The sequence below is a fragment of the Notolabrus celidotus genome, chromosome 18, assembly GCF_009762535.1.
Source record: "Notolabrus celidotus isolate fNotCel1 chromosome 18, fNotCel1.pri, whole genome shotgun sequence".
In the NCBI taxonomy this organism is placed as follows: domain Eukaryota; kingdom Metazoa; phylum Chordata; class Actinopteri; order Labriformes; family Labridae; genus Notolabrus; species Notolabrus celidotus.
Genome location: NC_048289.1, coordinates 7,707,393 through 7,724,924, shown reverse-complemented (window position 1 = coordinate 7,724,924; position 17,532 = coordinate 7,707,393). Strand labels below are relative to the sequence as shown.

General features: G+C 38.2%; 1 protein-coding gene and 1 non-coding gene across 2 annotated transcripts; one reads left to right on the top strand and one right to left on the bottom strand.

Moving 5' to 3' along the window:
* Positions 1–1,085: 1,085 nt before the first annotated feature.
* wdr45b (WD repeat domain 45B) lies at positions 1,086–15,836 on the bottom strand. Its single transcript, XM_034708259.1, has 10 exons — positions 15,610–15,836; positions 13,251–13,325; positions 11,659–11,760; positions 10,319–10,406; positions 9,918–10,012; positions 9,288–9,478; positions 9,109–9,194; positions 8,107–8,208; positions 7,876–7,997; positions 1,086–4,586 (listed from the first exon to the last, which is right to left on the bottom strand). Exons 1-10 carry the CDS (start codon positions 15,674–15,676, stop codon positions 4,480–4,482), a joined length of 1,035 nt encoding a protein of 344 aa, XP_034564150.1. The 5' UTR covers positions 15,677–15,836; the 3' UTR covers positions 1,086–4,479.
* An 800-nt stretch (positions 15,837–16,636) lies between these two features.
* On the top strand, positions 16,637–16,709 carry trnar-ccu. Its single transcript has one exon. It is a non-coding gene; the product is annotated as a tRNA-Arg (tRNA).
* The last annotated feature ends 823 nt before the right edge of the window (positions 16,710–17,532 follow it).

Below are 17,532 nucleotides of genomic sequence, written 5' to 3'. Positions count from 1 at the left end.
ATTCACTTTCTCTGTCTCTGTCTTTCAAGCAGTTGTGGGTGGAGCCATCAGTGGAATTGACTGATGTGACAATACAAATAAAGCTGCCTTGCCTTAAAACTAACATTTTTGTTAAATAGTGAATCACAAAAAAAAATCTGATACAAAATTGGAATTTATGCTCTGATATTGATTTTCTAAAAGTTACGCTCAAGATTTTGCTCCTAATAATCATGTCAAACTCTGTTTATATCTAAGCTCATCACATACCAGGGATCTAAAAACATACACATGATTATAATATGTTTTAGGACACCCCTAAGTGATTGTTTTTATATTTCTCTTTTCTATGTTATTAAACTCTGGCAATGTTAACTTTTAATGAATCAGGTTTACTGCAGCATCCATTGGTGAGTGATATTCAGAGTCTTGTCCATCAGTTAAGACTTCTTTGAAGGCTGCTCTCATGTATCCATGCATGTTGCTATTCCGATTATTCTGCTCTCTTCCCGACCCAGTTTCATTTGAGACACAAAAAGAACTTTGGGATGCTCAGTGCACAGCAATACCAAAGCTACTTCTGGTTGGACCAAGGTGACGGAGGTAATATTATTTGAGAACTTTGGAATGCAGGGTAAGTCTGAGATGAAGTTATGATATTTATAAGCTTATGAATGCAGTGAAAGTGTGCTCACACTTCATGTTTCATTCAAAACCCAAAGACTCCGAGTTGTTTTCAGTGTAATTCCTTTTATGAAGACACAACAGAAAAAACAAACTCTACAGCTGCTAGACTTTCATCACACCCTGGCGTGCACCATGCCCCGTCATGTGCCACGCCTCGACGAACTCGTAGGTGCGAAGGCCTGTCTTACTACTGACCTTTTTGTGTCTTCAATAGAAACAGAATAAATGATAAATACAGCAGAGGTCTCTGTCATAGCAGACATATCGTTTATTCTGTGATTTCAGAAGGACTTTAACAAGCCAAATTGTTAATTCAGCTCTGTAGTAGAAAAGTCAATCACTTCATTACTCCCACAATGTATCAACAGAGGTTAAGTTCAACAGAATGAGTCATGATGAACCAGCCTGTAGACTTGAACTGTAAAAGCAGATGTTAAATTTTATTCACAACTTTAAATGAAGGTTTTACAATCATTCCAAGTGTCAGAAACAGGTTGGCTTTTCAGTTTGTGCAGTGAGCACCGAGTGCAGTGACACCTGCAGCCGTACAATCTGATGCAGAAAGAAAGCAACACGAATGAAACGCAGCAAAGCAACAGATACAACAAAACCAAAGTACTATAACGCTGTTCTTCAGTTCATCTTCTACAATAACGCTCTGTGTGGGTGCATCGACACAGAACAGAACTTTAGAGTGCATTAACTGTGCTGATAGACGCTGTCCGGGTCATTTCATTTAAACAAAAGTGATACATCTTTGAATGAAGAATCACAACGAAAGCAATTAATCATCTTTCAGAAGAGCTCTGATTAAATTCTGTTAAACTCATCATGAATCAACGCTTCACTGCAAGTGCAGGTTGAACCATCTGATGTTTTCACAGCTGATTTTTGCTGCAGAGTTTCAAATAAAAAGAAAAATAAATCATTAAACTTTTGTTGTCGTTTGTGATTAAAGATGGAAACCACGTGTGAATTTGGCAGAGACTCAACTCTTAAAACTCTTACAGCAAGAGTTGAAAACTTGAAGAAATCAATCATTCCTCGTCTTGCCGTGAGGAATGTGAGAGGACTGATACCACTGAGATGTCTACAAAGTAAACTGAGGCTACAGCTAGAAGCTTGTTGACCTCACATGAAGATAGGAAGTAAAGGGGAGGAGTTAGTCTGTAACTGTTCAATAATGTGTTTTATCATGTTTGATAAATCTCCAACTTGTAATGTTGCACTAAGGTTTTAGTACAGATGTGAAAAGATGTTTATCGCTGAGTTTTGTTGAAGTGGATCAGCAGATTTCTGAGACTTCTGCAACCCAGACTATCATTTTCTGCTCTGTATGCTAAGCTTAGCTAAACGATCTCTGGTTTTAGCTTCATATTTGGCATACAGACAGCATGAAGACTGGTATCAGACATCTCATGTAACTCTGCAAGAAAATAACAACTCACTAAAGCTCGTGTTCACTTGTAGTGAAAAGGGTTCACATCAAGGCATAAACAAGCTCTCCTTTAGTTGTCCCGAGTCACAAAAGAGGATCCACCCCTCTCCCGTGTTTGGAGGGTGAAAAAGAAGCTCACTCCAGGAGCTGATTTAGCTGTATATGAAACCTGAACAGGAGTTCATGGTGAAGCATTGGGGCCATCTTAAAGAGAAACATCAGTGTCATCCACATAAAGTCGTTTTTTCACAAGACATGACAAGAAGAAGTCGTAATGAGGGAATAAAACTGCATTTTTATGATACATGTTTATAATTGAAGGATTGGTTAGCCTGGTTAGTGATGGTGAGTTCTTCTGAAGAGGGAGATCAGAAGAGCAGCCGACTGCCTGCAGGAACACCAGAACTGATGAGCATTTTATGGAGTCATATTTTAGTTTCCAGAAACCTGAACTCTGAAGATTATGATAAATACTGGGTTTAATATGATGGAGGACAGTCCAACAGGCAGCCTCCTGATATTATCTTCATAGTATTACAACTATTTCTCTTAAAACCAAACTTTTTCTTCTGTAATAGGTCTAATGTTGACTTTACTCTTTTATAAAGTTACTAAAGAAATACTGTATTTCTCAATATTACGACTTTTATCTCAGTCTTTTTTCTCAAGTGTGGACCTAATGCTCTGTCCTAAGAGTAACCTTTAAAATAAAATGATAAACGTTCACGCTGATGACTGAACTCGACTCCAAAAACAAAAGTCCAGCTCATCCTCCCTGAATCACTTGGATTTTGCTCGTCTTTGAACGGATTCATGAAGACATCATGCTTGAGAGGCTCCACTCAGCAGTTATTTTTTTTATCCATAAAGATCCAGACTGTTTCCAGTCTTTATGCTAAGCTATGCTAATCACAGTGGCTTCTGGTTGTAGCTTCATATTCAGCATGCAGACTCTTCAAAGAGGAGCATGGCTTCCTCCTCAGACTCTCAATTACAAAGTGACGGTAAATAAAACGACTCTTTGAGCTCACTTGGCTTGAGCTTAACGATAAAAAGAAACAGTTGAGCATTATCTGACGCACGCTTCTTGTCGTGAGTTAGACCAGAGGATGGAGTCAGACTGGTGTTTGCAGGGTGAAAATGAGACTACAGCTTGTTAGCTGAGCTTATTTTAACATTAATACTATAAATATAAACAGATAGGCTTGTCTGTTTGATTAAAGGGAGATGTTTAAACTCTGGGATTACAGTCTGGGACGAACCTGTCCCAAAAATAACACGTTGTGTTCAGAAATTAAATATTGAGCTGTGGAGGAACAGTGTGCAGATTTTTTAACATTCAAACTGCATTGTTTCTGCTCTTGATGCTATGCTATGCTGAGCTGCTCGTGTTGTAGCTTCAGATTCAGCAGAAAGTGTGAAGAGTTAACATCTCCTCATCTGACTCTGAACAAGAAAAGAAAACCATCACCTTTCCCAGTAAATGATGAACATGCTTCTGGGCTCTCTTTGTGAAATATCATCTTTCACATTCTTAAAAAAGTAATAAAGTCGGGGGAACATATTGCACGTATGAAAAAAGGACTTGTGAAAGAAAGAAAAAACATTTACATTTGTTTCCTGCTACTGTCTGTACAGTTTATGTAGTTAGAAGTTCAGTCTGTGTTGTGTCGTGTTTTTACAGCAAATATAAGAAAATCTAGTAATACTAAAGGTGACGCTTCATGAAGCAGGATCAGTCTGTTTAACATGTTACTGTAATCCTTAAAAAAACACTCACCTGGCCCTGATCCTGCTCGGCAAACACCTGCTGTGGTACAATGCTATATACACAAACACACATATGTATATATGACAGTAATATGTGCACACATACAGATTCTGTTCAGTCTCGAGGCACTCCCTATCGTTAGGTTAGGTGGTGTTAGTTGACAAAAATCTCCAGATTTCACTCTAACTATCAGAATCATCTATGTGATTAAAAATATCCATCCTCTGTAAAGTCCTCGGAAGACGTCTTAAAAAGCGGCGTGTCCGTTCAGAAAAATAACATCCCTCTTCTTTCTCTGGTGTTTGGTTAGAAGTCAAGTCGGCATCCACGTTGTCTCCGTCCAGAGACAAACTCTGAGGAGTCTGTGAGAGGCAAAAGTCTGCATCCCTGTTTGTTTGTTCGTCTGCGCTGTGAAGGTTTCCATGAGTCTGTGCTTCTCTGTCTGTGTCCTCCAATCATCTGCGGCTCTGTCACAGAGTCTGTCAGGATAATCAGGAGGAGTGCAGCGTGGGATCTCTCCTGTCTCCTCCCAAATCATAAAACAGAAAAAAAAAGAGAAGAAAAAACAGGCTGTGTGATAGTGAGTCTGCAGAGGGGTCAGAGGTCATATTTTCTCATCAGTCATCTCCAGGAACTGGGCGTACACATCTCTGGCACACTCCCCCTTCTGGTTGAAGAGGAACTTGTAGTAGCTGCCGTCAGCACAAATGGCTGCAGGGTGGAGAGAGGAGACACTCAGTCAGCAATGACACAGAAACATCCTGCTCTGTGGTTCCACTCTGATGTGTGCTGCATGCAGGAGGAAGTGTGTGAATGGCACGAGAGGGACTGTCACATCCGACATGCCTTCATACTGAAACAGAAACACTACTTCTATGATTCTGGGGTTTTTAGACCAAAACCAGAAACTTTACACGGCTTCACTGAACACAGAGCAGAAGCACAGATGACATAAAGGCTCAAATAGATTTGAACTTTAATCAGCTTCAATCCTAACTCTATTGCGATGTCAGCTTAGTTCAGATCGGATTGTTTTTATTTAAGCTTTTACTGTTTTTACTGTTTTTTAAGATACCTGAGGGGTATACTACGAAGCCGGATTTGTGATTATCGAGGTAACTTCAGGGTTAACTCCACCCACTGACCAATCAGCTCACTCGATCACGGAGCTCTGTGAGCTGACAACGAGGGGAGGGGGGAGAAGAGACGGGCAGGACACTTCGTCTACCTGTAGGATTTTATATATAAAGTACTGATGACAGTTATTGATTATCTTTCCTGACATCAAACTTAAACAGAGTCTGAAGTCAGATTATTCAGATGAAATCGTTTTAGGCTGCTGTTTTAATTATACAACTGCGAGTATTACTTTGAATCATGTTCTCATTTGTATTAGTCCTTTAACCACAGCGCTCAGTTTGATACCGTCAGGACTGCAGCTGAAATATTACGTCTAAAGCTGTTAAACACGACATAAGATTAAATCAGAGAGAGAGAGATCACTGTCAGGGAATAAACAGAGTTATTATAGTCAGATATATCTAATGATGAATAAACAGAGTTATTACAGTCAGATATATCTAATGATTAATAAACAGAGTTATTATAGTCAGATATACCTAATGATGAATAAACAGAGTTATTATAGTCAGATATACCTAATGATGAATAAACAGAGTTATTATAGTCAGATATACCTAATGATGAATAAACAGAGTTATTATAGTCAGATATACCTAATGATGAATAAACAGAGTTATTATAGTCAGATATATCTAATGATCAATAAACAGAGTTATTATAGTCAGATATATCTAATGATGAATACAGAGTTATTATAGTCAGATATATCTAATGATGAATAAACAGTTATTATAGTCAGATATATCTAATGATCAATAAACAGTTATTATAGTCAGATATATCTAATGATGAATAAACAGAGTTATTATAGTCAGATATATCTAATGATGAATAAACAGAGTTATTATAGTCAGATATATCTAATGATGAATAAACAGAGTTATTATAGTCAGATATATCTAATGATCAATAAACAGTTATTATAGTCAGATATATCTAATGATGAATAAACAGAGTTATTATAGTCAGATATATCTAATGATGAATAAACAGAGTAATTATAGTCAGATATATCTAATGATGAATAAACAGAGTAATTATAGTCAGATATATCTAATGATGAATAAACAGAGTAATTATAGTCAGATGTATCTGCACTAATGATGAGAAGTAAGACGTCATTTGCGCATTCAAACAGTTTTTGTCTGATCCCTCAGTTCTTCCTCCATGTTTCAAACACAGCTGTGTTGAAGTTAATCTGGATTATGTGTTTAACTTCTTCATATTTTTCTTATGTCAGTGCAGTGTTTACAATTCATTTCGATGTGCTGATGGCAGACTGTCTGTGTCTGTGATTGGTCACATGTAGCCTTCTCCGCCCCTTTCATGTGAACACACTCAGGATAATTCTGGATTGACTAAACATGTTGATAACCAGCTTCTTGTGACAGATTAGCGCGATCTCCTTTGTCAAGTTCAGTGAAGCCGGATCAGGAGAAGATATCTAGGATATGCTGAACTCCCTTCATTTGTTTTTCTACTCGTTATTGGCAGACGCTGTAGGACAGATGGCAGCTCGCACAAAGCAGGCACACTGTCTCACAGGAGCTGTTTTGTCTGTTCGTTGTGTTGCTGATACTTGTGTGTCCTCTGGATTCTCAGAAATGTAAAATCCTGTTGAGCTGTCTCGGGGATCGTAAACATACAAGGCTGCTGACACTGAGACCGGAAGACTGAGTGAAAAACAGGAACCAGACTAACTGGACTTGTATCCTTTGAGTGGGTACTTTATTTTTAAGTTCCTTTCACACTGAACTGTGATGTTGTTTTAAGTTAATAATGAACTGGATTAAAATGTGTAAACGTGAATGAAAAGGGGTTTTAGTGTCATTGTTGTGATGTGTTGGTGAGAAATCATGGGCCAGACTTTTTAAACTTCTGGAATGAACCTTTTCTTTCGTCTTTGCTTGACATTAAACAACTTTAATTGAGGTTTACTCTGTAGCTTTTTGTTGAGTCTACCTCAGCTTGGAGAAAGGTTTAATGACTTCTCAGGACCTTTGACACTAAACACTAAAACCAGTGAACCCTGATGTCAGCACTGATATAACCTAACTGGCTCCTCGTTCAAGCTTTGACATATTTTCACTACAACTGCATTGAATTTTAGTTTTGTAAACACACTCTACGACACAAAAGCCTCGTTGTTATTTTACTTCAGTCAGAGAAAATGTTTTTGAGCGTCTGGTATTTGTCATTTGGTTAACTTTATTAAGATCAAAACCTCAATACACCAAATTTGATTTGTTTGCTCTGATCTCATTTCTGACTCTAGGAAGAAATGTCTTTGATGTTGAGTCAGAATCATCACTGATCCTCCTCAAGTCTCAAAGTTTCATTAGTGATGGTTGATCAGAAGTCCTTTCAGAGAAACGGCATCTTTGTTTTTTACCACCTGGACATTTTTAAATGCAGCTGCTCTGCACCATGAGGGAGTTATTTAGACTTTCCTTAAACCATTTGTTGTAATTGGGTCAAAGCAGAAACTGTTTATATTGACACATGACCGAATGCTGAGGTCCATCAAAGGAATCCTGGTTCTGATCCCAGCCAACAGCTCAGACTGCTCAGCCTCAAGCAGCTGGAAGCAGCAAGAGAGCTTCAGATGAAGTCATGAACTCAGAAACTAAAGATTTGCTTCAGTTTCACGTCTCTGCCGATTATCCCATCAGTCAAAGAACATACTTTGAGGATGGCAAAACAAAGTCATCATGGGTATACATTTTGGTGTCGTGTATGAAGCTCTGTTTGATTTCTATGAGTCACAGGAGTCCAAGTTGTTGTGATTCCTTGACTCTAAACTGTAACCATGACCTGGTCTTCATCCTGAAGTCTACTCCCTCCACACCTTACTCACCTATGACCGCATTGGGCTCTGTCCCAAAGGCACACACGCAGGGAGATCCCGAGGGGACCTGGAACTTGGAGAAGCTCCACTTGGAGCTGAAGTATTTGGGAAGAAAGCTGGCTGATGCCAAACTAGACAGAGAGAAACAAACAACATATTTTTAACATCAGGACTATACATAATTATAAAGCAGACAACTTTGACTTCTCTGGTTTGGAAGAATCTCTAGTAGATACCGACCTTGACTGTTTGTTCCTTTTTGGGTCCTCAGCAGCGAAGATGTGCACGGTGCCGTGGTCACTGGACACACAGATGAGGGACGCGTCCTGGTTGAAATTAATGCTGAAAAGAGAAACAGGTGGAATAAATAAAAACAGTGCTGACTGTAGCTGTGCTGTAGTATTTATTCAGGTGAGGACCGAAAAAAAATGCATTCAAAGTTTTGACCTAAAACTAAAATAAAAAAAATCTTATTTTCCTAATGCGGTTTGGTGCTGATTGGCTCAAAACTCCCTTCTTAAACTGAATCTTGTCAGAGACTTTTTTGTTTCTGTTTGCCTTACATGGCAAGATGTGAAAATCTAATCAGTTGTAGCTGCTGTTTTTGAGGTTTAAGTTAATGTTCTCTCTTGACATGACTTATTGTCCGTCACTAAATGTAACCCCGGCTGTATGACTGACTTATTTTTAGATTGAGAATCAGAGATCGTGGTTTGAAATGTCGAAGGTCCAGGTCTGTGTCTTTTGACAGATGGAGCTGATGCAAAGTAATGAAACTGAGTGGGTGCTGATGTGATGTAACGACCATGACTAAATATGAATCAAGATTTATAAGTCCAGATGAAACAAGGACACATCTCTTTACCTAAACCCTGATACTGACTCTGCACAGACCAGATTTAAGACACGGCTCACTGGAGTGGGGACAGAGCAAAGCTACGATGACTTTGTGCTCAGACCAAGGGGAATGAACATTTTCAGGCTTCACTTCATCAAACAGAGCCGATACAAGGAAGCCAGGAAGACCACAAGTAAGAAGACTGACTGTAGAAAGCAGGGTGTGTTTTTTTGAGAGAAAACCTCACTTTTGCAAGTATGGGACAAAAGTACCAAGGAGGTTAGAGGTACCAGTTTGTCCACAGGGGGCGCCAAAATCCACACAAACTGAAAGTTCCTCACTGGAATGATTTTTTTATCTGTTGTGATGTAAAGATCTGAAGAGTGTGATTGTTTGTTCCTCACCAGTAAATGTTTGCAGTCTGAGAGCCTCGTCTTAGCTCCTGTATGAGCTGACCCGCTGACGTGTCAAAAATTCTAATAAGAGTCCCCTGTGGAAACACAACGCGGGTCAGAACAGAAACAAAAACAGAAGGTGTCAAACATGAAACGTGAATATGTCCATCTCTTTACTCATCGCTCACTTTCTCTGACGCAGTAGCTATTCTCGTGCCCTGCAGATTTAAAGCGATGCAGCACAGCGCCCCCTCGTGGGCGGGGATGTCCACCGGAGGCTTCTCCGTGTTAGCTAGGTCGACTATCTGAACGTGGCCTGAGTGAGTACCAGGGAACGCCAACAGAGAGTTGTTGCTGTTGGGACACAGCACACACAGACCTGAAGAAAAAGAAGGGAGGGAGGGAGGGAGGAGAGACAGAACAAATCAGCTTTTAAAAACATAAACAAAAAGCAGAGTTATTTACAACTTTTTTTGCTATATTAAATGAAGGTTTTTGGACTATGAATGAAATATATTTAAATTACTGCTCCTCTAATTTAAAGGTGCAGGGCTCATGTTCTGCAGGTGGTAAAATAAGCATGTGGAGCAGGACAGACTGTTTAAAAGATCATTCAAACATACTCCAGCCTCAGCTGATACTCAAATATTTAGAGTCTACATGCAAGTTTTGCAACAGCTCTAAAGGAGCGATCTACGTCAGCATTTTCAACCTTCCTGTATCCACTTGTCTTTACCCAACACATGTAACAAAAAACATCAGAGGTCAGTGTTTTAAAAAGCAGAGATTTCCATTTAGAGTCATCGAGCTGGACCGACCTTTGGGGTTGTAGCAGGTCTCAAACACATGGAGCTGATGGGGATTGTGGGTGAAGGTGAAGACTTTGATCATTGAGTCCAGGACCACCACAATCCTGACGACAAAGGAGAGGCAACACAAAGCAAACATTATTACTATAATATGACGACATACGCTGATCTGAGAGAGATAAAACCAGATGAAGAAGACGACGAGGAGGACGGGGGAGTCAGTGTGAGAGGTAACAGAGAGTGTAGCTGCATGGTGAGTGAATCATAAAGTGCCCCTGCATCATTGGCACTAAGACACTGATTTATCAAATGAGAATAATTTTAAAGAGAAGCATGTATCCATGACAAACTGAATATTTAAATATCACCACAAAGAGTCCACGTCTGGTGAGTGAGGATGTCTCTTTTACCTGTCACGTCGGAGCTTCACTGCTTTGACTTCTGTTGAGAACTCAATCTCAATGACTGTTTTCTTCTTCAGGTCGTCCCAGATCATTACTGGAGCACAGAAAACAAAAGTCACGTCAATAAAATATGTCATGGGAAGACGTAGGAATAGAAATGTATAACATACAGGGACCAGGATAAGAACAATGATGAGGTGGATTCATTTCAGCTGGATTTTTTAAAAATGTTTATACTTGTATTATTTGTTCAGTCAACTCTTGTCCATAATGAGACGATAAGCATCCTGTACTCTTCAGGTCTGCAGTTTAAAGGTGTGTCTTCTCTCAGCTCACAATAGAGTTAAAAAATCCTGTTGACAGATCCATACGCAGTGTTTCCAACACATAGACGATACATGGGTGGCCCGCCAACAGTTAGCAACTAATGAACCCTGGTGTCTAACCTGCAGCGCCTGACACACGCTCAGCTGATCAGAGAGACAGACAGGTCTTCAGTGCGTCCCTCCTGTTGTTGCGTTGGTTGAGCTGGGATGTCTCATGTTTAATAAGAACTTCCTCATACCGTTGTTTAAAGTTATGTGTAGCTGGTTTCTGCTGATGTCAAACTGCATCTTAGTTTAGGACTGAGAGGAAACACTGCGTCAATAAGTCTCGACCACTCACGGATCATCTGATGTGATAACAGAATATTAAGGGAAATATTTCCAGAAAGCAGACTGTGTTATTCTGGCGTCTTTATAAAAAATGCTGTTGATGAATTTCGTCAGATCAAAAAGAGAAACCGTAGGAGGCGGGGCGGGACACACCCCTGCAGGTAGAGCGTCTTTCTGAAACACTGGTTTCAGGAAGTTTGTTACTGAAAGCTAAATTGATTGAACTGGGGAAAATGTCAGTGATTACTGAACAATATGTCACATTTGTGAGCTGATTAATAACTTTATCAGACAGCATTTTAAATGTCTATATAGTGTCAAGTAATTGTAGTATAAGCAAGCATCTGCTCAGCTGTGTTAGTGCTGCAGACAGGGCTGGGAGGGCTGTGACTAATGAGTTTACAGTTTTCTAAAGTTCCCTCAAGAGCTGTTTCTGCATTAAATGTTTGTAAAATAGAAAATGGAAAATCAGCACAAAGTAGAAAACACACACTACTACAATATATGTGAGGTGCCAATATCAGCCTCATACTATCAGCTGATAAATGGTCTTGATCAAGTGAATATATCCTAAAACAATTAAAGAACAAGCTGACTCTTAACAGAACTGACAACGCCCTGGCATAAATCTACTGCAAACTATGCTGATTGTGAAATAAATCAACATTAACTTGAGTAGAACAAACACACCTTTGTTTGTTGGATACTTGGGCTTCTTTCCTCCTCCCACTAGTGCTAAATAGTTACATCTGAACAGCATCTCCACGTGGCCGACCCCGCCCTCCAAGAACTCTGAAAGTAAACAGCATTGGTCATGAATAACAACAAGTATCTGTGTTCATTATTCAGAGAGAGAAGCACAGCTCTTATCATCACAACTGAATGTAACATTTGCACTTTGCTGCTGACTCATCTCTAATGGCTCATCTCTGCACCTCAGACAGCGAACCACAATGACAAGCAATCCTCTGCATTACTCACAATGAAGCTCCAACCCCCACCCTGTGCAGAGCTGCAGTGTGCTGTAAAGACTTTCATCAAAGTGCTGCACATGGATTAACACAGAAAGAAAAGATGAAAGACCACACTTGGTCCGATGAAGGAGTGTTGTATCGGTCAGTTCCAGGAAGGAACTCTGGAGCAGGTCATGTGCTGAGTCACATTTTCTGCACTGTTTGGGGGAGACTTCCTCTTCTACCCCCCCCCCCCCGTATTGAAGGAGCAGCAGCTCTGTCACAATACTTTGTTCCTGTGTGCAGCAGAACTATGTTTCCCATTCAGTCTTAGGCCAGAAGGATTCCTTAAAGGACATCACACCAGCTGACTGACACTGAGTAGAACTCTCTTTTTCTCAAAAATAAGGATGAATCATTTTAAAGCAATTTTTTTTAAATGCAGAAAATAATGCTTTTTTTCATGTTTAATTGTAAGACAACAGACTGCACTGTTTGTCGTGCCAACTCAGGAAATTTGATTCACTGTTTTATCAAATTGCACAATAAACATTTAATACTAAACGGTGCTGTTACACTTTTCAGTAGGAAATAAGATGAGACTAAACATTTAAACCAGAAAAGAAATACTTCAACCCAATCTTTGATTAAAGTCCTGAAATGGAGGATTATTTATCTCACTTTGCAATTTAAGTCCAACTCTTGTTAAAATAAGTAAATCTTTCAGGAATAAAGCAAACGTTTAGGAAGTAATGTCAAATTTGACCTATTTCAAACTGGTACTAAATGAAATGAGAGCAGATGTATTTCATTTCATACCTTTAAATACGGTTCAATAGTGGAGGATACTTGTGAAATTCTAATGTTGGTTCTAAAAAAACAACAAAAGGTTTATGATAACTTCTGCATACTTTAGCTGTGTTCATTAATAATGTCCTTTAGGAAATAGTCCATGAATTAATTAGCAGCTTATTTAAGAATTGCATCATTTTGGTTAAATGTTCTCCATTCATGTAGATTTCTTCTGGTTGGGTGATTATGAAAAACTCTAGTTGTGTTGTAGAGCATGGGAGAAAGGGCAGAATACAGCATTTTAAGACTGTAAAAGGAACATGCAACTTTCAAATGACCCTAAGAGTATATTGGACCACTGTAACTGTGTTTCTGGTGTCTCATAAACCAATGAGGGTTGGGTACTTTGTGTGACATGTAAATAAACTACACTCATCTTCATCATCATGTATGTAGGTACAAACTGTACAGACAATATTTATGACCAGTGTGGAAATATACTTCATATGAATAATGAATGCGTATAATGCTTGTTACCTTGTTTCTCCTTCTCCTTAAGGGGATCTGTGTTGTACACACGGAATCCATTCTCCATCCCGCAGGCAAAGCATCCTGGAGAAACACAAAATCATTATCACAAGTTCAACACTACTAAAAATGAACATGATTAAACTCTTGTTTTCATAACAGAGCCTTCACACAGATGTCATTCAATGGACTGAGGGTGTTACGACGCCCTGACCCTTCACGTTAGTAACGACACCTGACATGAGGAGCACAGGAGCTCGTTTTATTTGGACCAACTGACCTAGAAAAGTGATAAAAAAAGAGCTGACACCGAGCATGGAGATAATTATTAACCATAGAAACAGTGGTGGACAGTAACATACAGTACATTTACTAAAGTACAGTACTTAAGTACATGTTTTGAGTATCTGTACTTTACTTGAGTATTATTTTTGGGGGAAACTTATTACTTTACTCCACTACATTCAGAAGACAATTATTGTACTTTTACTCCACTACATTTCTATCAGTGCTCTAGTTACTCAATACTTTTGCTTTGAAGTCAGCTCATGAATTTCCTTCTCTTTTCTGAAATCTGATCCCTAAGACAGTAAACTGTGTTTGTGTAGTTCTGTTTGTCTCAGTGGTTTAGCAGTACCCATATATCGTGCGTCTCCGCGGTTGAACATGGAGCAAACACAGAGCAAATTTCACTCAGATCAGGGAGTTTATTTAGAGGTGGTAATGATGGCTATAATTCTCCACCTGAGCACCCATGGTCATATCTTCAGCCCATGTTAGAGGTTTTTGAAATGAAGAATGATACGTGTCATTTGAAATGTTCTCCCTGTTTCCCACTCTGCCCAAACATACAAACATTCACTGTCCAACCTGAGAAAGTGTGTTGAGGTACGTAACGTCTGTTTCATTCCAGATGAACATTTCAAACTAAGCTGTCTGTGTAGTAACTTAGTTTCTGTTTTTTAGTAAAATAAAATAAGTAAAAGTAAATATAGATAATAAAGATAGAATACAATTTAGAATGTTACTGGATTAAAAGGCAGTAATTACAGGCAGTATTAAAAATGTTTCAGTAGTGCCAGGTTGACATGGTGAGATTATGGTTGGTAATGACAGATTAAGCAATATAGTAAATAAATATGGGGATATAATATGACCATAAATTGTAGTAAACAATAATAATGTATTGTAACATAATATAATATAGCAAGATAATTATATTATATAATATAATGACCTCAACTTAAGTAATAATTTGACAGAGCAACTTTCACTTGTATTGGAGTAATATTTGACCAGGAGGATCTATACTTTGACTTTAAGTAATGAAGCTGTTTACTTTGTTCACCACTGCATATAAACCTGGCACACTGTTTGTTGACATATGATGACTGTGATGCTGAGCGCCATACTTCTTTATAGGGTCACATGAGGTCTCCGGTCTCTGGAGTTTAATAATTAAGTTACACTACTGACTGTCCAGAAAGTGACATTTTATAAAGGAAGATTTGATGCATAAGCTTTTATTCTGCCACCAGATATTTAATGTTATTGTAAAGTTAGACGAAGATCAGTAAGAATTTAACTTCACGGCCCGTTTGAGTGTGTGGGTGGAAAGCTTCGAGTGTAATGTTGAGTAAATATTAATAAGACTGATCTAAAAAATGTCTGCTTTAGAAAATATCAAAGTAACACTACATTAAATGTCAAATCAGCCAACACTAGAGGTTTAAGTATTGAGCTAACTAAAGTAATGTGTGATAGTAGATGGGAGGTGCGGCTAACACTCAGCTAGCATAAATAAAGGTAGCTAGGGTTTGCTACCTTGAATAGTTAAAGAGCACATGTTTGGGCACAGTCATTAAAACATCTTTAAACATCCTTTCTGTTAAAAATGTATATATTATTCTTATAAATAACCCAGTAGTAGCTGACGCTAGCTGTTTAGCTAGTTAGCTAGCTGACATTCCCATTAGCATTCCCTTTAAGTTTAGTTCCGCTGATATTATTTGGTCCCTGATTCATTTTTTCTGAATAGAGAATAAGTGAAAATGTTGGCCTAACATTTGATCAGCTGTTTTTTTAATAACAACACTAAATTTACTGTCATAGCTAGTGAGCTACATCAGCTAATGTTAGCTGCAGTTTGCTAACCCTGAACATCGACTCATCGTTTGCTGCTTACATTAATACATTCATATTTATGTTGTGACATTGCAGTGAAGTGATTAAAGCAAATACACGCTTTTAGTTTTATCAATTAAAGTTAATATATGAAATACAACGCTTCACTAGTGTTAGCTTAGCATCCACGACGATGATCATTTCTATTAGAGCGACAAAAACATATGACAGCGACGCTCCTTACCATGATCCTGGTTAAATCCAGCATAAAGGAGCCCATTCCCGTGAGGATTAGACGGTAGTAAATTCATTATTTGGCAAACAAAATATATATATACAGTTTCTAACAGATAATCCAGAAGCTGCAGCCTGAAGAGCTAGCCGAGTATCATTCCTCAGGAGTCTGCTGGGAAACAACAGAGGCTGGTTCCTGCTCGGAGAGAGAGCTGTCAGCAGATCAAAGGGAGTTTCACTTAACTTCTTTAACCTCATGTACTTCTACAAGACAAAATAATTAAATCTATACCACCATTTATTGTTAAAAAATAAATCAAGACTTTGGCAATGTGTGAGTGAATACTAGGATGAAGTGTGGAAAGGAATGACAGCAATTTTAGGTTATGAACTTGCTAAGGCGTGTGAAGAAGTGCTGTATCTGAGAAATTTAACACAGGAAAATATACAAAGCAAAGACAGGTACATGGTTGGAATACTACTGCTGGCATCAAAGAAAGCTATAACAAGAATGTGGTGTAAGGAGGACCCCCCCTCTCAGAGAAACTGGTTGGACCTTGTGGAAAAACTACACGATGTGGAGAACTTTAGACACAATTTAAGACTTCAACAATCTGCCTGCCAAGGAAAATGGAAAAAGTGGATTGACTTTATAACCCATCAAAAAGTCTGAAGAGAATGAACTATTTTAAAGAAACCAATGTATGTATAATGTATTTATTTTGATGTAAGCTCATCGAGATAATAAAATAAAATACATGTTAAAAATAAATAAATAAATCAAGATATTTAATAATGCAACTTAGGGAGGAATTGACCAAGGAGGGATTTATTTTGATACTTCAGCGTGGTGCCGAAGATTTAGTGACTGATCTGAACCAGAGGGGTCAGTAGCGCGACAGATCACTCAGCTATTCCTCTATACACTAAACATCACAAATTAACTGTTTTATAGAGGTTTATATTCAAATAATAGATGTATTTTATGAAAATGACCATTTTATTTAATGAGTTGGCGTTCCACACACTAAAAGTTAGCCCCAGTGGCCTAATGGATAAGGCACTGGCCTCCTAAGCCAGGGATTGTGGGTTCGAGTCCCATCTGGGGTGAAAAGTTTTTGCGGTGTATATCATCGATGATGAGAGCACTGATGAAATCATCGTACACGGTGGGTGAAAATACTCAAATTAATTGAAATACCTTAATTCAGAAAGTGAAGAACAATACAATCAGATAGTCTCGATCATGGTTGAAGTGCGACCATTTAGTTGGAGCAGCAATGTTCTCACATGCACGTGATCATTGATGTGTTAGCATCTATTAGAATCAAGAATCAAGAAATCTTTATTGCCAAGTGAGCTTGAACACACAAGATATTTGACGTGGTGAATGGAACACTGGTACTTAACAACAATACAGAAAGGACACAACAAGACAGTAAGGGCAATAAATATATAAATCTAAAAATTCACCTTAAAAACTCTAAATAAAAATACTATCTGTACAAAGAAAGGTATATAAGTACTTTTAAGGCATAAATAAATGAATTAGACTAAGCCAGAGTGCAAATTTTAGTGGATGAATATAATAATAAAATATGTTATAGAATAAATTACAATATTGCACGTGGTTGTTGAGATATTGCACTGGAAATCAAGAATTGCACATGTATGTGATGTATCATGGGAGTCTTTAGACGTTTACTTTTATTATATAATGAGCATGTAATAAACTGTATCACTACAATCACTATTACTACTACTATATTCTAAAGTTTAAGTGGGATGCTGTCTTTTTAAAATACATATATTCTTTATTTTGACTCTCATATACACTTACAAAAAGGTTGGTTGAAATACATGCAATATGTGTCCTTATAACCATCAGTTTAATAATGCAAATGTTAAATGGGTACTGTGCAATCATTTGAAT

Coding starts and splice junctions, on each gene's coding strand:
- wdr45b (XM_034708259.1), bottom strand. CDS start 15,676: ATGAATTTACTACCGTCTAATCCTCACGGGAATGGGCTCCTTTATGCT. Junction 11,761..13,250: donor TAAGGAGAAGGAGAAACAAG/GTAACAAGCATT, acceptor GTTTACTTTCAG/AGTTCTTGGAGGGCGGGGTC. Junction 8,209..9,108: donor CAGACTGCAAACATTTACTG/GTGAGGAACAAA, acceptor TTCTCTTTTCAG/CATTAATTTCAACCAGGACG.